This window comes from Asterias rubens, chromosome 9, assembly GCF_902459465.1.
Source record: "Asterias rubens chromosome 9, eAstRub1.3, whole genome shotgun sequence".
NCBI lineage: Eukaryota > Metazoa > Echinodermata > Asteroidea > Forcipulatida > Asteriidae > Asterias > Asterias rubens.
This window is the reverse complement of record NC_047070.1, coordinates 3,173,585-3,201,407: the sequence shown is the minus strand read 5'-3', so window position 1 is coordinate 3,201,407 and position 27,823 is coordinate 3,173,585. Positions and strand designations below refer to the sequence as shown.

The 27,823-nt window shown below is 39.0% G+C and overlaps 1 protein-coding gene across 5 annotated transcripts; it reads left to right on the top strand.

Moving 5' to 3' along the window:
- Window positions 1–331: 331 nt before the first annotated feature.
- LOC117294541 (pleckstrin homology domain-containing family A member 1-like) lies at window positions 332–27,617 on the top strand. Of its 5 annotated transcripts, none has more exons than XM_033776996.1 (14): window positions 332–725; window positions 2,827–3,029; window positions 3,738–3,794; window positions 4,682–4,727; window positions 9,846–9,943; window positions 11,364–11,522; window positions 14,259–14,333; window positions 18,865–19,029; window positions 19,554–19,622; window positions 20,272–20,336; window positions 21,109–21,172; window positions 21,570–21,656; window positions 23,085–23,175; window positions 27,301–27,389. In XM_033776996.1, the coding sequence occupies exons 2-13, from the start codon at window positions 2,889–2,891 to the stop codon at window positions 23,127–23,129; spliced, it is 1,071 nt and encodes a 356-aa protein (XP_033632887.1). In that variant the 5' UTR covers window positions 332–725; window positions 2,827–2,888; the 3' UTR covers window positions 23,130–23,175; window positions 27,301–27,389. The 5 variants fall into 5 exon arrangements, with proteins under 5 accessions (XP_033632887.1, XP_033632889.1, XP_033632888.1 ...); XM_033776998.1 differs by lacking the exon at window positions 23,085–23,175 and adding an exon at window positions 26,148–26,195 and having other exon boundaries at window positions 27,301–27,384; XM_033776997.1 differs by lacking the exon at window positions 27,301–27,389 and adding an exon at window positions 26,148–26,177.
- The last annotated feature ends 206 nt before the right edge of the window (window positions 27,618–27,823 follow it).

Genomic DNA, 27,823 nt, shown 5'->3' with positions numbered 1-27,823 from the left:
TAGGAGTTTACATTAAAGGTGTGCTGTTAATGACAATGTAGTCCCACAAAATTGAACCCAATTATTTATTTTTTATTAAAAGAAGACTAAAATTTGTGTTTTTATTATGTTTTTAGGTGCTGAAAAAATAGGGGGAAAAATGAACACACAGTCGCTGGTCTGAAAACATTTTTAAATAAACCAGAAACATTAAAAAATAATAACTGCCGCTTTAAAATAACTTAGTCTACTTCATGTACTTCTGAAACGTTTTTTTTACCTTGAAAAGCATTGTAATTCAAGGCACCCGACTAGTAGACTATGCACAGCAAAATACATGTACACACGAAAAATGACAAGTTAATAATAGGTCAACATTTTAATTTGACATCGGGATGTTCCAACGTTGCCTCTCGTAATTTCCACGTTTCTGTAAACGTTTACTGAGAAGTTACTTCTCAAATTCTGAAAGAGCTCAACAAACAAAACTGACAACAGAGGTCTACCTCCATGCTGGGACAAGCAAGTTGTTCGGTGAACCGCGACCACAAAATCGCCACAGTTCAGCAGTCAACTGTCACACAGGCGACAAGGCCTGGGAAATACGTCCAACTTCCTGGTTCGTTGGAACGTTCAAGCAAAGAGAACAGTCGAGAGGAGTTTTTGGTTGTAGTTTTAGTTTGTATGGACCTACATTGCTTCACTGTGGACTCTTGATGAATTTTGTTCATGCACTCGAGACCAGGGTAAGTGAAATGTGTATTTTTATTCACACAATCATTCATATGAATTTATTTAAGTTTGGGACATCGCTTTGAATAGTGTTTTTGCCAACCAGGCGCAAGGAAGGCGAGAGAATTAATTTTTGCATTGACAATCACAATGAAAGACTGGGGTCAATGATCACTGACTGATGATAGTGCGGGCCCATATCATAAATAGTGCCAACTTGGCCAATCTACTTTGTTGGCACTATTTATTCATTTGGTTAGAAAATTTATGTTGTACAATAAAAATGATTGTGGGACAGTTGCATTTGTTGTGTACATACAAAAAAAAATCACATTCCTTCGTTTTGTTTTATTTATTATGGTTTTATGTTCCTCTATGTATGTTTTGAGGGGAAAATTTCCGTATGGCGCCACCACTTTTTCATTTAATATGAAATAATATAGTATCTAATTTACCTCAATGAGATATCCCTTTTTGTAAAAATTAGTGAAAAAGTGGTGGCGCCATACGGAAAGTTATTTGTTTTGAGTTTGTGTTGTGGACTTAAAACAACAATGAAATAGACATGTTTCAGTGTTTTGTTTTGTAGATTTTAGGGACTGCCTGATTTTAAAGTCACAGTGACATAGACAGTTGCATTGTTGTTGGGTGTTGTTTCTTTTTGTTGAGAAATTGTGGGGGGGGGGGGGGTTCAGAAGTTTGTGCTTTTGAAGTCACACTGAACATGGAGTTAAAAATCAAAATAAAAAAAATCTTTCAACTAGTCATTGTAAAACGATTGATTATTAATTTGTGATAAAAAGAATGATATTTGTTAAATCAAATCGAAATTGTTATTTACTTTCTCTGTCAAGTATTGTGGGTACTTCATTAGTTTGGTGACTCGATTCTGTAAGTGACTCAAAGCTTCCCACAAATCCTCAATTAGGGATTTGATGTTCGATTCAAGATTTGCCCTCAATAATAATAAGCCATCTATCATAGGAAAATACAAAACAAATTCAGGTTAAATTACACTGTAACACTTTTGTCAAGTTCTGTTGGAGTTAAGTATGATTGACAGCAAACCTTTGGTAGCGTTCAAAAATGAAACCAGATAATAATGTGTATTGACTTAAGGTACAAACAGCTTCCTAAACTAGAGTTGCGCAAATATGATAATTAAATACCCTGACTGCTACTGTAGTTTGATTAAGGGACTATATACTTTTTTTCTTCTTTTTTTTTTCTCGCTAGTTTGGTTTTATTTGTTTGTTTGTTTTTGTTTTTGTTTGTTTTTGTTTGTTTTTGTTTGTTTGTTTGTTTGTTTGTTTGTTTGTTTGTTTGTTTGTCTGTGTTTGTTTGTTAACCTGTTTGTTATGTGAAATTGTTTGTCTTTTTGTCTCTTGTCCTTCCAGGTTGGACTGACACACCTCTTGGGTGACAGTGCAGGCACTTTTGTCAGTCCTGGCAAACCTGGATTGTTGTTGTCTTTCTGTTGTCCTCAGTCGTGTAGTACTTTGTCTTCTCTTTTACTGCCTGTCCTCCTTTTTTATATCTTGATGTATCTCCCTTTTTAATGTTTTCCAATCCAGATGTATATATTTATATATTTAATGTTTTTAAGAGTTTTATCCTTTACATATAAATTATTTGTATTTTTGTATTTTTATGTGAATTGCCAAATAAATAATAATAATAATAATAATAATCATGATAACTTTTGAAAAAGTAATTTTGATTATTTAAATACAAGTTGTTCTTGAAAAGTTATTTAAACTTCAGGTTTTAGTATATCACAGGATTGAATTACATCAAGTCAACTAAATACGAGGACATTTTGTAATGCTTTCTTTTTAGTAAACTGTAAAATGCCATGTCTTTAATATGCATAAAAATTATTGTATTTCTTTTGCAATAAATACAGAATTGGTGGTAATTTAACAACTGATAGGCCCTACAACATTCATTTGACATTTTATTAGTAAAAGTTGCATGAATTATTAATAACAAGTGATAAGCGGTTTAACAGAATTAGTCCAAAAGTCACAGGTTCAATCCCAATTGTCAATATCAATTAGGCCTATGGGGCCTATATTATGTAGTTCATTATTTGTTTCCCTTTTCTTTCTACAGATAATCTTGAGCCATATTGTTGTATATTTTCCAATCTTCTGCTGAGACGAAACCCAACTGCCATGCCGTATGTAGATAGACAAGGTCGGACCTGTGGTTTCATGGATTTTGAAGAACAGGATCAGAGTGGCCGGTTCTTCCGTCGTTACTTCATGATCGATCAGGAAAAAGGAATATTTGCCTGGTACATGGATAACCCATCTGTAAGTTTTTTTTAAAAGAAATCCACTGCAAAGTTTATATCTTGACTTTGATGGATTTGTGCATAGGGTTTGCCTGGGCCCAATTTCATAGAGCTGGTTCAAAAGCACAAAAATTTGCTGAGCATGACAGAATTATACTTACCAGAATAAGTTTAAGCATTTTTGTCTTGCTTTTAAAGCTGTAGCTCTATGGAATTGGGCCATGTACGTGTAATTACAAGGAGGCCGTCAAAATATGCCAGTAGTCTTTAAGATATTCCAAAAATGAAAATTTTTAAATAAATATAAAAACTTACTTGGTAAATGAGCAACGGAGAGCTGTTGATATAATTAAACTTGTGAGAAAACCTGCGCAATCAGGTACAATAGGACTGAAAACCAATCCACATGCATGGCTCTATTTTGAGGTGGGACTTTGTTGTGTATATATGTACTTTGTGGAAACTTTCCTTGGAAATGTTTCTTATTTTTCATTTTTTTTATGTTATAATTTATTTACTTATTTGCCTTTTTGGGGGGACTGCTTTTAGTAAGATTCAAGTTTTAAAGATTGTTTATATTCAAAGACATTAATTTATTTTCAAGTGCATTATTACAAATATGTTGAATATTGTAAAGTTGAGTCTCAGGTATTTGATGGAATCAAATTTTACACTTTAAAAACTTAGAGTCATGTTCGATTGTTTGGTGTTATTTTTATTCGTTTAGAATCTGCAAGAAGGAGCAAGTACATCTGGAGAAATACAGCTGTCTTTAATATCAAATGTAAAGTATACATTTCAGTTCAAGCAACGGTTTATCAATGCTGCCATTTATCGATATTTGTTTTACACTGTCACAGCCCAGGAGGCGATTTCACAAAGAGTTAGGACTAGTCCTAACTTAGGAGATGTTACAAACTTAAGGCTATTCCTGGGTCAGGACGAGTAACTCGTCCTGACAAGTAACTCGTCCTATCTCGAAATACATGTAGGACTAATAATAACTCTTTGTGAAATCAACCCAGGGCTGGTTTTGTCAATCGTGGTTTGCGTAGTACCCTGTGACTAGGCCTGGGCGACTAGTGCGACTGACTAGTGTCAAAGTCGCGACTATTGACTGCTTTGTCTCGTCACAGCTGGTGCTTTTCAACTACCCTGTTAATCATGCCCAGCTGATTACTGAAAGAATAGTCAAGAATTGTCATTCAGTCACAAGCACACAAAGAAGATCTATACCTTATGTGTTTGATACCCATGAAAGATAATTGTCACATTCACAGTCAGCATTTTTTCACAAAATATTACATAATGAGGTATTTTATTCAAATGAAAAAAAACAAGACCATCGGGCTTGTCCCATTGTGTGTTTGCTGTCCAAACACTCACAGGTTTGGACCTGTGATCCAGTGTTAATTTCAAGCCCTGCACCTTCAGAATTTCATTTTTGTCCAAGCTTTATCCTTCCACTTGCAAACTATATTCCAACTATGAACTTCACTCGCGCGAGAACAGTGATCTCGCGAGAGCACCGCCACAACTTTACTATCTCACCGTGTGGGATCATTAACGACTTGTCCACAAGTCTACTGTGTAACACACGGTGACATTGACTTCCAAGTAGCGCAACCAAGATAATTGTGATATCAGGTGATTTGGGTCTTTTATTTGTAGGCAAGAGACGCCACCAAACAAAGACCGAAGGTAGAATTCTGTTTTGGTAAGTGCTACTTTCAACATTTATTTACGATAAAAATGTTAATAATAATATTGGAGTCTTTTATGGCGCATCCATCAATTATGTGCTCTTAAAGGCGCTTGAACAAAGATAAACACTTTTTTAAACAGGTTATTTTTTTAATATTTTTTTTGAGACCCAGTTATGTAGCATCTTAGGATTAACAAGGTGCTGCAGCGCACTCAGCAGCCACTGCCAGAAACACAGGGGCAAACCCCTTCTCTTAGGGATAAAGCACTGATAAAAATTTTGAGACCCAGTTATGTAGCATCTTAGAATTTACAAGGTGCTGCAGGACACTCGGCAGCCACTGCTTGTAACACAGGGGCAAACCCCCTTCTCTTAGCGATAAGCACTGATAAGAAACTTGGTTCTTGTTGATGCATTACACAATACCCAGAACCTACATGTAAGCTGTGTATAAATCTTTGGCCCCTCCTGAAACCGGGCACTGTTCCTGTTATAAATGTCTAGATACAGCTTTAAATGTGTAACATCAAGCCCTGCAGTATTGTAGGGTTGCTTTTACGCAAAATGTTCAAGCAGCAGAGTGTCGAGTGACAAGTACCTACACTTGTACAGTACCTGGATGGATCCTAAGCCTTAAAGGCACTTGACACTATTGGTAGTTTCTCAAAATAATTGTTAGCATAAAAACTTACTTGGTAACGAGCAGTGGAGAGCTGTTGATAGTATAAAATGTTGTGAGAAACGGCTCCCTCTGAAGTAATGTAGTCGTTGAGAAAGAGGTAATAATAAAAGACTTCAGCTAAAGTCTTTTATTATGCATCTGGAAAAACACAAAGTAATGTGAAACAAAGGTGTTTTTTCGTTCATTATTCTCTTGCAAATTCGATGACCAATTGAGCCCAAATTTTCACAGGTTTTTTATTTTCTGCATGTTGGGATACACCAAGTGAGAATACTTGTCTTTGACAATTACCAAACAAGTCAAGTGCCTTTAATCCAGTGAGTCATTACATTGATTGGTGCATACAGGATGAGCAAATGTCACTGCCATCAAGCATAACACTGATAATATCAAGCAACACATTACCACACCTTCCTGTGTACTGCGTTTTTGGTAGGGCTAGGGCACCAAGGCATTTTTCTCCTATGAGGAAGTTGTAAATGTCTACAGTAACATTTCAAGGGCACCCAAGGCAATGACCAGGGGGCATGGACGGAGGCAATTGCCTTTATTGCCTCTGTGAAGTGTCAGGCCTGACCACAGCCTTGGCAAAACCTTGGTTGGTTAGTTTGTTAAAAAGTATCATTTTTGTTGTGGATGGGATTGTATGGGTGGTATTGGACCTCAAACAGTCCCCTGTGGGCAATGGTCCCTGAAGTCTTTGATCTTCTCAAACAGTCCCCTGTGGGCAATGGTCCCTGAAGTCTTTGATCTTGGTGAAGCCTTGTTTTGCCAGTTTGTTTTGACTTTAAAAAAGGTCGTTTTTTAACAAACAAACAAACAAACAAACAAACAAACAAAGCGTCATTCGCGCTAGTCTCCACCTATAATTTAGTAATGAGGGGCTAGCCCTTTGTGATATGTACCTGGGGTTAGTTCATAATTCCATGTACAGCACCAGGTGCTCTATGATCACAAAGACAGTCAGACAGTCCCCCTTTAAAACATGTTTAACAAGACAAAAATAGACCCTAAAATGAATCATAATGCCATTGTATCAAGAATACAAGTTAACAAGGAGACTCATCGTTTTTAAACCTCGGGAGAAGTTCAACATCAGCCCTCATCACTTTGACCTTGAGAACGTCATTCTCCCTGATTGTTATTATGGTTGACGACCCATACCAAGTTGTTAAATAACTCTCAACCCTTGACATACAATCTTTACTGGTCACCGTGGGGAGCAATATGTCCCCTGTTACAGTGACCATGTCACTCTGATCTTCATGGTCCTTGACCCCTATGCACTTAACCCTTGTTGATATGATAGCTGACCTCTGTAGTAAATCTAGAGTCTAGAGTTAGGTTTTGTCCAAGAAATCATAAAGAATTGGGGTTGAACAGAGGAAAATTGACATGAGTGGGACTTAAACCAGCACCCTTTACCAACTGAGCCATCTACCCCTATGTTTGCTCTGTTCGGGGAGGGGGGGCAGGGGTGCCATTCAGAACCCATACAACAGTTAGCTGCCGTGTAGCCAAGGATCGCACACCCAAGTTTACGATACACTCTAGTACTATAGGAAGGGAAAGCCAGGGAATCACGAGACTGACAATAAAAGACACCTATGTGAAAGTTTCAGCTGAATACGGTGTCTACTTACTGAGAAAACAGCAACAAACTGTCGCAGTATTTTCATAAGTTGCAGTGGGGCACCAACCTGCAGAAATCTGAGTAACGATTTAGCAACAACTAATTTTAGTTTCTCAAAACCAGAATCAAAATGATTGTAAAACTTTCTGCACAGTTTAAACTTGTATGCAGTCTGTTCTTATTTGAATATGAATAGAAAGGTCAACTTGTACAGGCTAGCAGGCCTATACTTTGAAATTCATCTGAAACCGCCGCGTCACATGTACAATTTGTGACTAGTACACTGTAGTATCCTGTTTGTTTTTTGCTAAGCAGAAATTTCTTGAGGTATATTTTCTACTTAAGCAGCTCTATGAAATTCGGTTCTGAGAGTGTAAATCACGAGCCCTGCCTACACAAAGAACACACAGTTATGTGTATGGATATTAATGATGATGATGAGGCTTTAAAACCAACATGACCCCACTTTGACACACTTTGACCCTCCCTCATCAAAGGTTGTAAACCAGAAACTGTGGGCCAACTCATGTTATCGTTTATTTAGATCTACTCGCCTTGTTCAGCACATCCCCTGGTGGTTTGGCAACAAGGAAATAAGTAATTCTTTATCTTTCGTTCTGATCAGTCCGCTTATCTGTGGATTGCAGGGTTCAAGAGCAGGGATTCCCCCCCTCTGTAAAAATTATCTCTCTCCCCCCCCCCCCTTTGTGCTCTTGATTGTGGGGCTTGTTGTTTGATGATTTATTTTGCCAGATTTTGTTAGGTTTGGTCAAAGTGGAAAGAGCTCAATGGCTCAGGCCATAGAGTAAGGACAGAGTTAGGCTCTGCCTGTAATGTACACTTTTGGTTACAGGACTTTGGTTACAGACATCAAAGTAACAAACCACAAGCTGACAAGGGAAACTGACTGTGTATTTTTTTGTATAATTTTGGGTTGGATGAAGAAAACTTGACTGCATGTGTAGAGAGGTGGAGTTGGAACCTGCAACCTCTGGATTTAACATGCTGGTTCTCTACCAACTGAGCTATCTGCCCCTAACATTTGTGTTATGTTGGCAATCTCCCTATGTTGTGAATATCTTTGTTCAGGGTGCCAGTGTGAAACGGTTCAACCTGTAGATCAGGGATCATATCCCAAGTCCTGCAAAATACGATACACAACCTGGGAATGGTAGTTAATGGATCTACTACAAGATAGTAGTACATGGATCGCCTTTAGGGTTTGTGTACTTTTTGTATGATACAAAACACACACAATTTGTTGATGTTCACGTTCACGTGTTTGCTCGCGTAATGTGCAGCTAAACCTCGCTAGTGATGGTAGAAAATATTACCTGTTCAGGTGAAGTAATTTTTGAGAAACGAGTAAAACAATTTCCCAAAGATAATTTTCGTCTTGTGAGACGAAAAGTATTTTAGCATGAACAACGGATATACGGTTCTAAACTTGTCTTGACATCTACTCTCCAAATGCCAATTATTTCCTTTGGGCATGAGTGCATGGGAGTTCCGGTCGCACAATAAAAGAGTCTGCTTGAATTTTCTTTTTAAAGGGTCAATAATTTTCATTTTCGTAACCAATTCCTCAAGGGGAAAATTTGAAATAGGGACATAAAGCTCAACATCCATTAAAATAATCCCCCAAGAAAATCTATTAGAAAGTGGCTGTCACCTTTGTGAATTTGTCCTTTTTTCTTAGTTGTGCGATCTATATGTTTCATTTTACAAATATTTCTCTGAAGGGAATTAAAACAGTCGCTAGCAACTGGTCAGGGCATGAAATAGTTAAACCTAGACTGAAATCTTGTTACTATAATGGAATGCTGTGTTTGTAATTCTGTTGACACAGTTTTGCTTTTTGTTTACTTGATCTTATTTAAGCATGACTGGGAATGTTGGCATAGGCGTACCTGATGATACTGTCGTGTAGTTTTAGGGCGACAAGTTGCTATTTTTAAAAGGAAGGGAATTTCCCCAACTTGGTGTGGAGATTTTTGCTCGAGTGTGCCCTGTTAACATTTAGTGCCATTTATTCTGGAACTATTGTGGGTTTTTTTCCACAGAACTCTGGAAAGTACTGAGTACATGTTTACAGTGCTTAACCCTTTAGTCCCTGCATTGCCCGAGTTTGCTGAAATCCAATTTCTCAAGATTCTTGCAGTAAATTACTGGAATCGTAGTTCAAATTTTAAAAGATAGCACGGCTTAATGTGTATGCACAATTTTTTACCCTTTCGGTAATATTTGTATAAAAGTACAAGTTTTCATGGGAACAATAAATGCCTCTCGTTAAATGGCTACAGTAATTTTTATGGCGAATATTTTTGTGCACGGATAAAATGAACAATAGCTTTTCAAGGCTTTTGTCTGGCTCAATGCTCATACTGATTAAATGCGAAGGCGTTAATTTTTGACAATATCATCATAAATGATGAACAGTTTTCTGTTTACTAATGAGCGTTTTATTTTTCGTAAGAGCTAAATTAATTCACCATCATTAGCTTTGACAAGTCAACTGTGAACAGAGAATTAATAACGATCTATAACCACTAGATATAAAAAATTAACAAATGCGTAGACATACTAATGACTATCGAGTTTTCTTTTGATGTTCCTTTTTTTCTACAAACACATGCTAGCGAGGTTTCCTCGTACCGCATACAGTGTATCGCTATATGCGGCTTGGCGGTACAGTGGCTAAATGGTTAATAATATGTAACAGCGGTATAATAGAAAAAAAACCAAATTATATTCTTTATCCCCTATGCAAAACTAACATTTATTGTTGTTTTTGATTTTTTATTTTTTTCTACAGTGGTGACTATACCTTCAAGGAACTATCACTTTCGTGCAGATAACCAGCAAGACTTAGAAGAGTGGGTTCTTCATCTTAATGAGGCATGCAAAATTAAGGTTGGTTTTCTTTAACAATTTATTTCTTAAATTCGTTTAATCTTTACAAAAAACATCATATGACTGTGCAAGTCGTGCTCATATCAACATTTTGATTCAATTTGAGATTTGATGCTTTTATAATGATTTTAAAACATCCCATTGTTGGTTTATATGCACTGGACACCTTTGGTAATTGTCAAAGACCAGTCTTCTCACTTGGTGTATCTCATGCATAAAATAATAAACTTGTGAACATTTCAACTCAAATGGTCGTCGAAGTTGCGAGATAACAATGGAAGAAAAACACCCTTGTTGCATTTACTTTGTGTTTTTTCAGATGCATAATCAAAGGCTTCAGCACAACTTTGTGTGCTTTCAGATACCTTGAAATCGGGACCTCAGCTGAGGTCTTGAATTCAATTAAAATGTTTTAGTGAGAAATTACTTCTTTCTCAAAAACTATGTTACTGCAGAGGGAGCAGTTTCTTCCAGTGCCTTTAATCAATAAAAACATCACATGACTAAATAAGTCTTGCTCGTATTTCAACATTTTGGTTCAATTGGTGATCAGGCTGGCACCGTGTTTTCTTTCCCTGCTTGCACCCACCCCACCTTAGTACCTTGCGTGTGTGGATTGAGGTTTCAGTCCCACCCTAATTGCTTGGGGTTTCCCCCCTATGAGAGGTTGCCATCCCCTCACCTAACACTGAACATGTCGATTAGTTTCCTATGTGCATCCTGTTATTGGCATTTGCACTGATAAAAACAGGCTTGTGATCTATCAGGATGTTTTACTGATCTCCATGGACCTTTAGTTTTTCATCACAGAGATGAAAAGACTTGGCCTTCTTATGATCTGGGCCCAATTTCATACAGCTGTTGAAGCAAAATTTGAATAGGACACCAGTTACTACAATGTAAAGTTAATGTAAATTTGGCTGGTAACTCGTTTCTGTTAAGAAATATTTTTCAGAGCTAAACAATTTTTTGTGCTTTCAGGCTTATGAAATTTTGCCCTGGGCCCAATTTCATGGCTCGGCATACTGCCAAATTTTGCACTTGCGATCGCCATTCTCCGCTTACTTGTGCAAGCGCCAAATTTCTGTGGTAAGCGAAAATGCCTAGTAACGTGGAATACCCACGCGCACAAGCAACAAATTCCCTGCTTACCTGTAATTATACACTTATCTATGGGATTTCTTTTTCAAAACAGTTTATACTATTATCAGCTAAAGTGTTACATGTGTTTTCACTAAGTAACTTTATTGGGTCATTAACTATGGAGTATTTACCAATCTATGAACATACTCAACCCTTGCTGATCTGCAGGTCTAGATCTGTAAGGAAAATCCATGTTTTCAAAAATACCTGACAGGTAGAGCAAAGTCCAAACAAGCCCAAGCCCAAAGTCATAAACTGCTTTCCATCTGTTTTAAAGGTACCGGTTCCTACGGCAACGAAGACGAGTCCCCCTCTAACAGTGGACATCACAAAGGCTAACAGCCTCGGCAGTTTATCCCCAAAATCTCCTAATAAATCGCTACTGAGCTACAAGACGGAAATCGTTGGTGGAGTGGTACACAGAAAGGCGGTAGAGGTGAGGAACTAGACTTACTGGCAATTTGTGGTGTGTCATGGCCAAGCGGTTAAGAGCACCGGATTCAATCCCTGGTGTTTGATCAGCAGAGTGTGGGTTCGAATCCTGGTCGTGACATTTGCTACGTAAAATTTGGGAGGTGCTTCCGCCCCATTGCGTATTGACCAATCACAACTCATTGCACAACCAAAAGTCTGACGCTATAATGTCCGACATGCGTGCACATATGCTTGCCGCGCACGGCAGAGTTGTGCAGAATGGCATTGGAGAGGCTGACATGGTCTTGCTCACACGTGCGCCGTGGGCGGAGCCTAATGGATCGGTGTATTGTCAAAGAGTCTGCGTGATTTGAGTTTTTAAGTAACAATGTTTTTAAGTAACAAGAACCTACATTTTGGCAGGCCTGGAATTCAATCTTTAAAAGGGCAAGGTCATTTTCAATTTGCAAAGGGCACTTCCATTGGAAAATCTTAAAGTCAATGGGAAACTTTTCAAGGGGCAACAAGGCCAAGACCAGGGGCAGTGGAGGCCATTTCATGGCCGTAATTCCAGGCCTGATGTGGGCAAGCAAATCTTGGCCCTCACAACTGTTATCTGTTGACTAAATATACCCAACAGAGTTCTTTAAAATGGAAATCCAATGTCCCCTGGAGAGTGTATTTAGAGTACAAGAAACTGGTGAGTGCAAAGACTGCTTGCACGTTGCACAAAAAAAAAACGCATGAGGGAAATTTGTTATCATTTGTCAGACAAATGTGATTTGTTTTTACCCCTTCGTCAATGTGTATTGAGTACTGTGTACTCGGTGCTTTCCTGATTTTGTGAACAATATCCACTGTAAATCATTTGGTTGGGAATTCAACCCATGATCGTTGCATTGCCTTTCTCTAGACTACTGAGCTAGCCCGGTGAGTAGAGGCAGTTTGAATCCTTGGCGTTAGCAGTGGGTGTTACTTTTGCATTGGGGGTATTGAATATTTATAATTCGTTTTTACCCTTACAGTTCTGTGTTTTAAGCACTGCATTATAAAATCTTTCCCGAGTTTTGTGAAAAAAATCCACAGTAGGCCAGCTTGCTGCTAATACGGAGGATTTGAACTGCCTCTAGCCACCAGGCTAGCTCGGTGATAAAGATGCAAAAACTTGACGATTTGTGTGTGTTGGTCATATGTAGTGCTAAAACTGAAAGGTTGGTGGTTGATTTTACAATGATATAAATGCTGATTTGATTTCAGCCAATCTGGTCTCAGTGGTTTGTAAGCATGCTACTAACACTTTGAAATAGAAACAGCTGTGAACATGTTGTGGAAAAGGGAACTATCAGGCCCGATACTCCCGGAAGCCAACAAAGGCGATTGCCTCGATCCCCCCTGGTCTATGCCTTGATGCCCTTGAAATGCTCTTGTAGAAATTTACAATTGACTCATAGGGTGCCCTTTACCAAGGAGAAAATGTTTTTGTGCCCTTGTCCTTTCAAAAATGTTATCACAGAGGATTGAGCATTAAGTTCAAAAATTTAACAATTTTCGTTTTTGCTGACAAAAAGATTTTATGAGAAATTTGTCTTGTTTTTTTCATTGGTTTATAGGGTCAGGACTAGTGACTATTTCAAATAATTACTAATTGGAAGAGGGTTGGTGTAGCGGTATCATTCCTCGTCTTCCTCCTCTAGGACTTTGGTTCAAATCCCACCAGGGGCAATACGGATCAGCCCATAGAGTTATATATAAGAACTAGAGGGCGCACGAGTGATGCTTCGTGCACAAACGCCACGGGACCGCAAGATGACAAGCGCGTCATTCTGCACGCGCGTTGAATATGAAATACACGTTTGAGCTTTTTTGTTATTGAACGCTCATGCGATGCTGTTTGTTCAACTTACAAACTGGCCGCACAAACACACGCTGTGAGATGCCAGTTTTGTCAACTTAGAAAATGGCCGCCTTCGCGCATGCCGGGGCGCGTATAAAGGCCAGTGCGCCCTCTAGTTCGTATATATAACTCTATGGATCAGCCCCTACCTGACTGTGCGTGGGTTTCCCCTGGTTGTGTGTGGTGTGAACTCATTGATGTATTGTGTTGATGGATTCACATTAACATCGCAAAATGGCATTTTATGTGTATTAATCTTCAAAACCACTCAGTGAATGATATTGAATATAGTAAGAGGGTTGACTGTGTAACTGTGTAAATGCATTCACCACAAATTGCGGGCTGGTATAGTATATTTATCCTTCAAATCCTTCGAAACCACAGTGGATGATTTTGAATGGCCAGACAGTAGGAGGGTTGACTGTGTTGTGGTTGCATATGCTACACCATACAGCGTGGTGGCATACAATGTACATTCATTCAAAACTTAGATGATATTGAATGGAGATAAAGTAGGAGGGTTTTCTGTGTTATTTTTTAATGGCAAGATAGGAGGAGGGTTGACTATATGGAATGTCCAGATAGTGGGAGGGTTGACTTGATATTAAATGGTCAGATAGTGGATGGGTTGACTATTTGAATGGCCAGCTGCAGTGGGAGGGTTGACTGTTTGAATGGCCAGAAAGTGGGAGGGTTGACTGTGTGAATGGCCAGATAGTAGGAGGGTTGACTATATTTTGGCCAGATAGTGGCATGGTCGACTTGATATTGAATGACTAGATAGGGGGTTGACTATGGAAGGATGGAATAGATTGTTATTAAAACTGTACTGTATAATGTACCACATTTCTATCTGATGTGAAGAACAGTGATAAAAGGCAGAGTCACCAGCCGGCTTGTACGTCGTCGCACCTCAAGTCTCATCTTGAGTACACACCTGTAGGTACCTCCTTGTAACTATACCAACACCTCGCCTGCCAACACCTCGCCTGCCACTCCCTTCGCCTGCCACCCCTCTCTCGTCTTGTAAATTGCTGCATTTTGTCAGATTGCATGCCACTCTGCACATTTCAAGTACATTCATACTTCATGCGGAATTGTTAACCACCTCGGGTCAGTGTTAAAAGAAATTGTTTAAAAGACATCCATGTTGGAACTTTTTAGAGTTTCCGGAGTGATAATTTTTATTTGGAAATATTTTTGTATCACAATGAAACATTGAGTTGACAGGGGAAAAACAATTAAAGGAACGTCACAGAATTGGTAAGAACAAAAATCGTGTAAAACTTACACGGTCTAATGATGATGATAGTATAAAACATCCCTTGAAATATTTCTGTCTGAAATTTTATATTTGATGAGAAATAAATAATCTAATTTCGCGTTTGGAGTTTATCGCTCAGTGAGCGTTTTACTCATTTTTGTTTTGGCATCGATGCTATGCAAAATTTGTAATCGGTTTTTCACTGTTCTCTCGTGGCCCAGATGGCCGATCGATCTCAAACTTCTACAGGTTTGTCAATTTATGTATATGGTGGATTACATAAAGTGCTTTTACTGCCAGCTACTTTTTTGCTAGCAAAACCAATTCTGTAATGTTCCATTGAGGTTTTCATAATAAGCACTGGGATGTATTCTCTTTATGAGTTCGGTTCACCTTGAAATGAAAAACCTGTGGGAGATTTCAAACTCAATTGCCAGTACCTCTGACCCTTCGAATGGGGAAAGGAAACTAGCATGGTAAATTAATGCCTGTGCAATTTACACAGAAATAAAGGTCTCCTCCATCCAGCTGACTGACTAAAAGGTTCTAGGGTGCTCCAAAGTTGTCTCAAGTGTTTAAAAAAAAAAACGGTTTTGGGAAAATTTGGCCTGTATGCATGTCATCCAAAATAAAGTGGTTAACCTTGATGTCTTGAAGGTGCGTTGCATAGGCCTGATATTTCAAAGAGGCAACAAAGGTGATTGCCTTCGTGGCCCATGGTCATTGCCTTGGTGTCCTTGAAATGCTCCGGTAGAAATTTTCTCTTAAGGTGCCCTTTAGCGAGGAGAAAATGCCTTGGTGCCCTTGCCCTTTAAAAAAAAAAAACCAAAAAACATATAGGTCTGGGTTTTTGTTACGGTGTCTCGATCGTTGATGTCAAGATTTATTCCATATCTGCATGTAGTATGAATCCAGCTTCAGTTTGATGCATTCGTTGTTTGTGGTTGCCTGTCATCTGCATGTAAATTTACACGTTGTATGCACAAGCTGTGGAGGTCATTGGACACGGTCTATGTTATGCCCCAACTTGAGTTACTGTCCAATTGACAATTGGGCCTATCCCAGTTTGAAGTTGCTCAAGCTGGGACTGCCTAAACTATAGAGGGTAAGGCCAACTATGTTATGCCCAACTTGAGTTACTGTCCGATTGACACTTGGGCCTATCCCAGTTTGAAGTTGCTCAAGCTGGGCCTGTCTAAGCTATAGTTGGAAAGGCTAGCTATAGTTGGGATGGCCACTAAGTTAGGGCATAGTTTAAACCGAGATGAAACTATCATGTTGGTATTGAACCGTTTTTAAAATCATAGCTTGAATTCTTCAGTGTCTTACTCTTTAGAGCTTATCTGTGTGTGTGCTTTGGTATTGGTTAATGTGATTTAAGTAGATCTCCAAATTAAATCAAGAACGTTTAAAGCCATTATACACTTTCGGAACAGAAAAGAAAAGAACAAAAAGTTCATAGCTTTACAAATAACTTACAGGGTTTACAGAAGGTAATGGTGAAAGACTTCTCTTGAAATATTATTCCATGAAATGCCTTACTTTTTGAGGACACATTAAAACAATTATAAATTCTCGATATCGAGAAATACAGATTTATTTTAAACACGAGTCATGACCCGGCGAAACGTGCGGAAACAAGGGTGGGTTTTCCCGTTATTTTCTCCTGACTCTGATGTCCAATTGACCCTAACTTTTCACAGGTTTGTTATTTTATATATAAGTTGTGATACACGAAGTGTGGGCCTTTGGACAATACTGTTTACCGAAAGTGTCCAATGGCTTTAAGTATGTAGATACAGCTTATTTTACATCACACAGTGTAATGATGGCCTTCTAAGTTTACGGGCAATAATAGTAACTTCTAACAACTAAAGCTTATGGAAAATTTTGCGGGAACACCTTGTAATGATTATCTCTCAATGCTTTCTTCAGAAGACGATCAGAGCATACTGATCGAAATATTGAAACCAACGGTTCTTTTCAGAACCGCCCCAATTCATTGAGAAATAATCATTACATGGTGTTACCACAAACTTTTCCATATTCTATTCCCACCATGCAGAGTTTCAAATCCTACTTAACTATAGCTTTTGATGTTATATGTGGCAGGCAGGAGTTTGACCTAATTTCTCAAATGGTTCACCAACCACTCTGGCCAGTCATCTCAGTTAGAAAATCCAGCTCTCGTTCTAAGAAGTATTAACAAATTAATTATAAATTCATTAAAAACAATGAACTTGACTACGTGCAAACTTTATTCAAAATTATGCAAATTTATTGATGGTAGGAGAAACTACTAACCAATCAGTGTGCTTAGCTGTAGTAGTCTGGTTCCGATGTTTTAACAAACAAATAGGCCTCAGTAGAAAGAGAGCTTCTAAATGTACTAATTTAAAGCCAAAAACTATGGCAACATACATGTATATGAACTGCAAGTAAGAAACTTGAAGTAGGTAACCTACTTTTTGCTAAGCAAAGCTATTTGTGCTTAGCATGTTTGTGTGGTTGATGGCTCTATGAAATCTGGGCGTCAGTGGGCAGACTGCTTATTAGCTAACAATTGTCTTGTAATGTTTTTGTACTTGATCATCCCTCAATCAGCTTTTCACTGTTATTTTGAATGACGATGTTCCTTTTATTGTCAGTCACTTATAGCGCAACACAAATTACTGGAGAAGAGATACCTGTATTAAAAAAACATCTGGATCAAAGTTTGGAACAAGGGTGCGTTCGATTAGCTTCCCCGGGTCGACCCGGTCTGCCCTCGGTACATTGGAATAACTTTGACGTCGTTCCAGGGGCTCACCCAGGTCAGCCCCGAAATGCATGACATCACCACGAGAGCCTGGGCGCAGGGTCGACCCGGGGAAGCTAATCGAACGCACACCAAGAGTCCTTTCTAGACTTGCCCAGTCCCTTTGAGCCATTTGCTGCTGTGCCATCTACTAGTGACTAATAGAAAATTAGCATTGCCAATAAAGACTCTTAAAGTGGCTCTGTGGTGACTCTGTGGAAGCTGACACCCGTTTCAGGCAGGCGCTCCAGAGACGCGCCAAAACCAAATTCTGAATTACGTACATGAAAAGTTCGACGTCTGAAACATCCTCATTCACAGTCATCGCCAACAAAGTGATATATAAAATGTATTGAATCCCTTTTAATCAAGCCATTGGATTGTGAAGGTTCTTTAGTCAAGACTATTTTACATCTTAAGCACATAAATCCTTAATCATAATTCAATGTCAATTACATGTATGTCCATTTTATGCTTTGTGAATGTTGTATTGCTTTTCGCTTTGTTCGTCATTATTCATTGATTGATGGATGGAGTACGAAAGTAGTGTTCAACAAAATTTACATAAAAAACGTTATATCCCACACATACAGATCTTTGTCATTTGATTAGTGAAGACGCGTCACTTGCCATATTTTGTATACTGTTGTAACACTCCAAAACTTAATATAGGATTCCTTTAAAGACCGTGGACACTATTGGTAATTGTCAAAGACCAGTCTTCTCACTTGGTGTATCTCAACATTATATGCATAAAATAACAAACCTGTCAAAATTTGAACTCAATTGGTCCTCGAAGGTTCGAGATAATAATGAAAGAAAAAACACCCTTGTCACACGCAAATGTGTGCTTTCAGATGCTTGATTTCGAGACCAGCAAAATCTAATTCTGAGTACTCGAAATCAAATTCGTGGAAAATTACTTCTTTCTCAAAAATTACGTTACTTCAGAGGGAGCTGCTTCTCACAATGTTTTATACTATCAACAGCTCCCCATTACTCGTAACCAAGTAAGGTTTTATGCCAATAATTATTTTGTGTAGTTACCAATAGTGTCCACTGCTATAAATGAAAATTATAGGATTTTTATGACACTCCGCTGTGAAGCCTCGCAGCACTTTCCAAAAAAATCACTACAGCCCGTTTGGCCCAACAAAACAATGTCAGTTCGTTGTCTAATCATAACGCGGTCTATGTGTCAGGCCTGTAGTTACAAGCAGGCCACAGGGGCCAGACCTTGGCCTTGGTGCCCCTTCAAAAGGTTTCTCAGTGACTTAAAGATTTTCCAATGGAAACTCCAGACTTGGGCCAATTTTCATGAAACTGCTTATTGCCGAATTCTGCGCTTTTGATTAAATGGTGACGGGCTATAGGCTGAGATTGATTTATGGCGTTTTTTATTTGTCTAGAATGCACACAGTGACACGGACAGTGAGGACGAGAGTGCGGTGCTCAGAACCAGGTCGTGGCCTCGTTCTCCTTCCCCGTCGAGTGGGGGCGAACGAAATCTCAGCCCGGTCTTTCCCGGGAAGAAGGTTGTCAAATCTGGATGGTGTGTCAAGCAAGGGGGTGTGGTAAGTATTAATTGTTGTCACTTTTAAGGAGCTGTATTATTAGAAGACTCACATTTCATTTGATCATATTACAGGAAACCTGCGCGGATAAAGTTAAACAGCCTTTTCATCTTGCAACTCACAACTGTTATCTCCATATATCTTTGTGTCTTGAAGTTAAGCAAAGAACAATTGAATAGAGCTGGATTTGAAGTAACGACCTCCAGATTGAATGTGCCATGCCCTTTACTAACTGAGCCCTATGTTAGCAATCTCCCTGTTTGTCAATATTTTTGTTGGGGGTTCAAGTCACAAGCCATACAATCTGTAACAGCAATAAGTAGCCAGGGATCACACACAAGTTCATAAAACAACATTTGGATGTTTTGTACGTCAACATAACTTGTTGCAGCTGCTTGTGAGAAAATGACTGAAAGATAACTTGTGTCCCAGGAATGGCAGATAAAACACTAGTATGAGTTCTGAAATGGATTGTTCATATAAAAATGTTTTTTATGTGATCCTTATTTTTGTTTATCTCACAGAGGAAAAACTGGAAGAGAAGGTATTTCATTCTGGATGATGTGGGGATAGCTTACTACAAGTCCTCTTCCGTATGTATGCGTTGATTTCTTTCAAACCATAACAACTAATATTGACCATTGCACGAATGTCACTCATGTACTCTCCGCCATGCTCGCCAATAGGAGACTTTCTGGGACAATAGAGGGCAGCAGACTTACCGGGTAAATCCATTGTTCTCAGAATTATGCCCATGTTCAGAACTACGTAAACAATGGAAATTTACCCGGTATGTCTGCTGCCACCTAGCGTTGGAAAGTCTCCTATTCTGCCATGTTAGGAGCCAAATTACACACAAATTTTGGACAGTAGTGCATTAGTGCATTCTGATCTATCAGCCAGGCTCCTAGTGGATTGAGGATAATACCCATGCCTACATCATTATGGACTGTGAAGGGGTAACCCTGTTTCAGCCCTAGGAGTAGGTGGCTTTTAGTGGATGATACCCATGCCTACATCCTTATGGACTGTTTCAGCCCTAGAAGTAGGCAGCAACTTAACCCTGGTAGCAGTTGATTTAGGTTGACAGCCCAAATCTGTTCAGTGTAGCCCTCACCTTGAACTGGCTGTTCAGCCTTGTGATGTAAGGTGGTCATAAATGTTGTTTATTTATTTGTCTTTGAGCCAGTAAACTCCACTTGTCATATTTTACTAAAGTTTGGTTTGAATTTCTCCCCTCAGGATAAACTTCCTCTGAAGACGATAACTAAGAAGGATATAACGGTGTGCAAGATGTCAGACATAGGGTGAGTTAGCCTTGTCCAAGGCTCTTTACGCAGGCACCATCGGCCTGCTCTTAAATCACGAACTGCATAGATACTATACTGCACGGTACATAACAGTACTTGATACCGTGGGGGTCGAAGCATGGTTTTTCGAGGTTGTTGTACCTCGTACAACGAGGCCCCAACATCCGGCCTCGTTGTACGAGATTGAAACCTCGAAAAAACCATGCTTCGACCCCCACGGTATCAAGTACTGTTATGTACCGTGCAGTATAGTATCTATGCAGTCCTTGAATTCAGAGCGGGCCGGTGGTGCCTGCGTAAAGAGCCTTGGACAAGGCTAAGGGTGAGTTGTCACAAGTTCATCGGTTGACTGTCCTCTTGTCAAAAATACAAGACGCTAAACACATAATTTGTTTGCCTTATTTTGAGACCCAGCCGTTGATTTCACCAAACTCTTCCTAACTTAGGATTAGTCTTTGGACTTCGTATTCAAATATGTAAGGACGCATTGAACCCATCCTTAACATTGAGTTACTCGTCCTAACTCGAGTTAGGTTTAATCCTAGCGTTTCGTGAAATCGGCTGCAGGCCCTTTTCTTTGGCTGTGGCCTAGGTCTGTCAGTAATTCTATGGACACTTTTTGTTTTCGATTTCAGAGACATGTACAGAGACGATACTTGTTATAACTGTTACTGTTATAATCATTTAATCATTTTTTGCTGAATAACTGCATTTGAACAGAAACATCTTGAGCCAAGACGGTTATCACCAATTTGTTCTTTCTTTGTAGTGACACGCTCGGGAGAGACAATTTATTTGAAATCATCAGCCCTTCAAGAACCTTCTTTATACAGGTAAGCAATCATTTACCATGCCGGCTAGAGGGTGTGTTATCGCACAGCCACGACCCTGCAAGGTTTTTAACAGCTAATAAGGAACGATTCACTACCTTTTTTTCCCCATTCAAAAATGCCCTTTGTTAAAAAGCAATTTTTTAATTTTATTTAAGGTAGCAGGTTCAGTTTCTGCCCTAGTCAATTTAACTTGTTTAACCTTAAATTAAATTAAATTTTCATGGAGTAATATGATTCAACAACTCATAAGGGATAAAGCAACCTGGCACCGCTTCATCAAAGCTGCTTCTACTATTCCGTCTAAGAACAAAGGATGATGATGATGATAGTATTTGCCTCCCACGGTAACAGAGTCTGTTCAATTCAAATTTTTGTTCTTTCTCTTCTCTGCTTTAAGGCCTACTCGCCAGAGGACATGGCGGAATGGATTAATGCTATAAACGATGTCCGAGCCCCTAAACGTGCTAGTGCTCCCCAAGTCAGTGTAAGTTTGCTTCATGAATTAATAAAGCTGCGTTCAAGTTTGCCGTTATAGGTGCTTGATCTAACCACCAAGGACCAATTTCATAAAGCTGTTCCACAGAAAATACTGCTTAGCAAATTTGCTTTGCTGAGCCAATGATGAGTGAGGCACCAGTCACACAAAAGTGAACTTAATGTAATTTTGGCTGGTTAAATATTTTGGTGCTTACAGGCTTTTTGAAGATGGGCCCTTGTCCCAGTTTCATATAGCTGCTTTAGCAGAAAATGTTGGTTAACAGTTTCCTGCTGAGCAGGAGTGCGTTTTGGCGACCCCAACCAGAAACATTGGTTATAGGTTGAGCGTTTTCGCGGGTTGGGTTGAGCACGTTGATGATGCTGTTCAGACCAACCAGTAACTGACTTGTTGAGTTGGTTGGGCTTTGGTTGGGGTCGCCAAAACGCACCCCAGAATTGACCAGGATACCACACACAAATTGTACGTGTGAAATAGCATTGTGGCTGGTAACCTTATTTTTGAAAGCATAACTTTGTTGTGTTGATTTTAAGCGGCTCAATGAAATTGGAACGAAGAGCCGCTAAAGTGCAGAAAGTAGCTGAGAAAAAAAAAAGTATGCTCACCAGAAAAAGGTCACCAGCCAAAATGGCATGTCCCCTGTACCGTCTGTGACCCAATTTCATAGAGCTGCTTAAGCACAAAATTTTGCTTAAGCACAAAATTCATTGCTTAGTCAAATCAGATTACCGGCCAAGACTCCACTCAATTGTTATGCTAAGTAAACAACAGCTAAATACTAGTCATAAGCAATGTATATGACATTAAATTTTGGCCAGTAACATGTGTAAAATAAGCGAGCTATTTCGTGCTTAAGCAAATTTTTTGCTTAAGCAGCTCAATGAAATTGGCCCGACGTCTTTTGCCAAGCAGAAACACAGTATTTTCTTCTAAAGCAGCTCAATGATGTTGGGCCCCGATGATGTTAATTAAATGTTGGAGTAAGTTACAACTGAATTTATTTTGAAGTGGAACTAGAGGCAAACATAAGCTAAAGTTTTTTTACAGGTTAACTTTTAATGGTTTAAAATCTAAGAACACGTTTCCTGTTATTATTTTATCTTTTCCATCATATACATGTACTATATCATCTTGAATTCATAACCCCATTGCATTTAACGTCACACGCTCAAATAGCGCCCTTACTGTTGACCTCAGTGATGACGGCTTAATGCCGTGTCCGAAACGACAACTTCAGCTACAGCTACGACTACATGTAGATCGCATCTGCCTATTCTTCAATACTGGCAGACGCGCTGATCTAGCAATAGCTTTAGCCGAGGTCACCGTTTCGAACATGGCCTATGCAAGGGGTTTATTTGTGGTATCATAGTAACTATGTTGACCATATTTTGTTTTGAACTATCACACTGATAGCCCCTCATGTATAGCGATGATGATGATTCTGATGATTATGTGTAGCGTACCACCACCCTAAGCTATGCACGAGACTTGGCCTCTCATCCATGTACGTAACTCTTATTCCATCGTGGCTGACGAAGCACGGCGCCTTTGTCTCAATTCAAAGCATGCATAGAGACCGCCCGCTGCATGTTTTAACTACCGCCCGCTGCATGTTTAACTCAATACTGGTACATCCCTCATCCTGCATTGAAATTAACAATAACAGATCTGTGATAAAGCTTTACAAATAAATAGATTTAGAATTTGCATTTTGGATAAAAAAAAGAACATGATTTTACCCATACTACATGTATCAGGTATTGATTTTCGCTCGTTAAAATGGGTACAGCAACTTTCCTATAGTAGGCCTAAGGGCACTTATATGAGAGGAAAATTTAAGTTTGTAATGAAACCTTGCCAAAGGCACCACAGCTAAATAATAATAATTATAGTAGTAATAATAATAATAATAATAACTAGAAATTTAGAGTTTGTTTTAAAACAAACTCTAGGTGTTCGGTTTCCGGGAGTAAAAACCTGGTGTAAAAAAATATTCCACCTTGCTTTGTTTTCAAGATTTGTACTCAAGTTTCACCTCAGTCGAACATTGGTTTGGCATACACACAGCTTTGAAAAGTGCACCTTTAAAGCAATACCACCAGACACATGATGACCTCATCAAGCTAAGACTGCACGGATACGTTGCCATTATGAAGGAGATTATGTACATGTATACCAATTTTGGAACAATATTCATAAACTCCGACACAAACATCTAGTAAAGGTGTATTTTTAGATGTTTATAATCTGCCGCTAGAGGGCGCACTTATTTTTGGTGACGTCATCAGTAGTGTTTTTTTAAACCAGACCTTTGCCAAACTTGTATGCTGTGATGGTAAAGCAAGAAAGGATGTATATTTCAACCTAAAAGCCTGTAAATAACGCCCTTTCAAATCATTTTTACAGTCATTTACGGTTTGAAAAGGTCAATAGGTCAAGAAAAATTCACCAGCCTTTCCATTTTTGTTAAGTACAAAAATCCCTTTCATATGATGTATAGATTGTCAAAATGGCTGATGTGGTTGAGGAAATATGAACTAACGACAAATTTTCGACTGTAGAATAGACTTACTAACCGAAAGGCAAATGTACCTGACATTATGTTGAAAACGCTTCGAACGCAGACTAAAACGATCAACACGTGGCGTAGAGCGTGACTATGCTCCTCAATGCACCGCATACTTACACGTGGTGACCGCAATGCACCGCATGCTTACACGTGGCGACAATGTACATGTACATGTAATTGTAAAATCTTTACGCGCAATCAATAGGGGAATTTTGTAGTTCTTTATACATGAATTTTACATTTTTCAACCTCGATTTTGGACCGGAAGACAAGATCAAAATGGGGTCATGTCTGCAAGGCGTTTACGGAGTTTTTAACGACCTTTCCAATGATGTGTCGATTGTAGGAATCCATCATGTAGATCAAAAGTTATGATTTTTTGAAATAATAAACTTTGAATTTTCATAACTCAAGAATTGATGACGTCATCATGACGTAACTACACATTTTTCTTCTCCTAATAAATATCTAACTATGTGCGAAGTTTCAAGTTTATACGAGTTGAAGATGTTTCTGTTAGCGGACAAGGGACGCTGAGAAGAAAAAGAAGAAGAAGTATGAAGAAAATAAAGAAAAAAAATAAGAGGTGTTCCGGGCCGTTGCCCCGAACACCTAATAACCGTATTTATAACGCGCCTTTTGCCTAAGGATACAAAGCGCCAGGTATTATTGCTGCAAGGAGTGGGGCGAATTTTGAGATATAAGACCTAATCCTTAAGCACCATGCATGTAATGGTTTACAAGATGCTGTGGCGCAATATGCTGCCAATCCAGCCAGGAACACCGGGGCGAACCCCTTCTCTTTTCGATAAGTGCACTGGGTTCTTTTACATGCGTTTACACAACAGCTTTGGACCAATAGCTTTATGTCCCATCTGAAGGACGAAGCAATGGTTATGTGTCTTGCTTAAGGACACAAGTGTCACGGCTGGGGATTCAAACCCACACTCTGCTGATCAGAAACACCAGAGTTTGAATTCGGTGCTCTTAACCGCTTGGCCACGACACTCCCATTAAAGCTAATTGGAGCTAAAGCTAATTTGAGACTTGTACACTGATGTGTGTAAAACACTGTTAACCCAGAACGTAGTACTCGAGTAGGATTCAAACCCATGACTGTTGCCATTCTAGATTAGATGTCTTACTACTTTATCGCAGAGACTGCCCGGTAGTTTAGAGGCAGTTTCTTAGCGGCTACCACATGAGTTGAATCAATATTTTCTTTGGGGATAATTAATACACTTGTTGTATTCTAAAGAAGTCATTTGATGTGAAGTGTTCAATATAGCATAGTACACAATTTGGTCACAGTGGTCTAGTGGTTCTAGACTGCAGGACTTGCAATTACAGGGTTGCGAGTTCGAATTCTACCAAGCTAATCGCTGATTTCACTCGCAAAAACTAGAATTGTTGTCTTGTTACGGAATTACATTTTCTTGATTTGGCAGTTCATAATCATTGCATATCCAATAGTTGTATGAGAGAGAATGTTGTCAGTTTGGTGTTCATTTCTCCCTGTTGGAATTTGCAAAGTTCTCTTGATGGGAAAAATCATCCAAACAAAACAAAAATTCAACAAAAACATCTGGTTTCTACAGGATAAGAATAAAAAGCTCTGTATCTAATGGGATGTACCAGGGTAGACTTTTGCATAATTGCTGCTTGACTCATTTGCATAAAGGTCATATGCAAATAACCTGTTAGGTCGTGAGAATTTGCATGCAAAGCAATGCGGTGGTGCTGCCCCTAATTGTTTGACATTCACACGAGTGCTGTTTTGTTTCATCATTAACCTTTGCATGGCTGAATAACCCAATATGTTTTAATTTAAACTTTTGTTTTCTCCATGTTTTTACTTTTGGTTTGTGTTTTGTTTGCTGCTCCTTGCATGTTATATTTTGATGCAGTCCTACCACGCAGGCCTGAGATAGTGTCATTCCGCACTCAAACATTCAGTAAGTAAAAGTTCCCTGTAGCTCCATTTCTCAAGAGTTTGTGAGTTTCACTACTCAAACTTTGAAACTATACATATTTTTGAGTGAGTGGGTGAATTTACATTGCCATTACTTGGGTCAAATTCATGGATGAGCAGTTAATCTGTCTGGGGCAGGTCAACAGCATAAAGGCATGCAAAAATTCTACTCATTTTTTTCAGACTCAAATTTCAGACTTACTGGGAAAGACTGTTTAATGTCTAAATCCTCTGTTATTTTCTCTTTATATGAAGACGTCCTGCTGTATTTATCTATCTCTCTAGTGCTGAGGACACTGTTCCCAACAGCCTCTTGAAATCTATATAACTCCCAAGGGTTACTAAAAGGTGCAAATGGCATCATGGTTTTAAGACATTTTAGTCAGCTTTAACAAACAAAAACACTCAATGAAGCACTGAAATGACGCAGCGCTTTTGTGCACACACAGATGCTACTAAAGGACCTAGATATAATTGTGTTTTTAACATTCTGTTTCACTGAATAGACTAAAGCCTGGTTCCAAAAAGCAAAATTAACTTCACAGCTCTGTTTTCGTTGCAAATGTTTCTGAAGAGTTGAGCACAGGGCAACTCTTTGGAATTTTTTGTTGCGAGATTATGACAAAATTTGTATTACATGAAAATATCAATATCAAAGTCTTGTATAGCGCACGTATCTACCAAACAAGGTACTCAAGGCGCTGAGTATATACAAACCTTCAGAAAGATAGGTTATTTAAGTGATGAATTCTGAGACCCAATTATTTAGCACCTTATAAGGGTTTACAAGGTGCTACAGCACATTCAGCAGCCACAGCCAGGAACATCGGGGCGAACCCCTTCTCTTTTTGAAAAGTGCACTGGGTTCTTTGACATGCGTTACACACTGCATGGAACATGGGTCACTGCTGGGGATTCGAACCCACACTCTGCTGATCAGAAACACCAGAGTTTCCATTCAAATTCACAGGAAGTATGAACCAGGCTTTACTGTGGCGGCAGTTATAAATATAAAATGAGCATTGTGATAATTGTGTTATCTTTTTAGCTTATACCTAAATCACACTTTCTTTTATTCCAACTTAAAGCAAAAGAAGTCAACAAAGATTGAAAGTACATGTAAACCATTTTGCATCAGAGCCAAATTACTTAAGACTCCTGTGGAAACGGAACAAACTGTCAAATGGGAGAAACAGCATGGCATCAAGATCAACATCGAGCAGCCGCCAGAGGATGCGATAGACTTTGAGAATAACCCAGTAAAACCTGGAGGGAACGAACCAGGAACTGAGGAAGATCAAGAACAGATGAACATTATAATGGAGTTTATCGAAGGCAGAGAGACTAACATTTAAGGCTCTGAACACTAGGCGGCAGCAGACTCACCATTAGGTTATTCCGAAAATGTGAGATACTCAAATTATACACCTGTCTATTGACGTTAAACAAGTCACGCTGGTTGGCATGGATGGACAGATTTTTAGCAAAACATTCAATAGTGTGGAAAGATATTGTGACCAGAATCAACATCTTCGGCAGCTTTCAATTAACTAAAACACCTCCCACGATTTGTTGCTTTGTTTCCAACAAACTCAGAACTAAAGTTTCGAG

Excerpts from the sequence above, each read along its gene's own strand:
- LOC117294541 (XM_033776994.1), top strand. The coding sequence starts at position 2,889 with ATGCCGTATGTAGATAGACAAGGTCGGACCTGTGGTTTCATGGATTTT. Across the intron at positions 9,944-11,363 it reads ATGAGGCATGCAAAATTAAG|GTACCGGTTCCTACGGCAAC; the intron begins GTTGGTTTTCTT and ends TCTGTTTTAAAG. Across the intron at positions 19,030-19,553 it reads GTGTCAAGCAAGGGGGTGTG|AGGAAAAACTGGAAGAGAAG; the intron begins GTAAGTATTAAT and ends TTTATCTCACAG.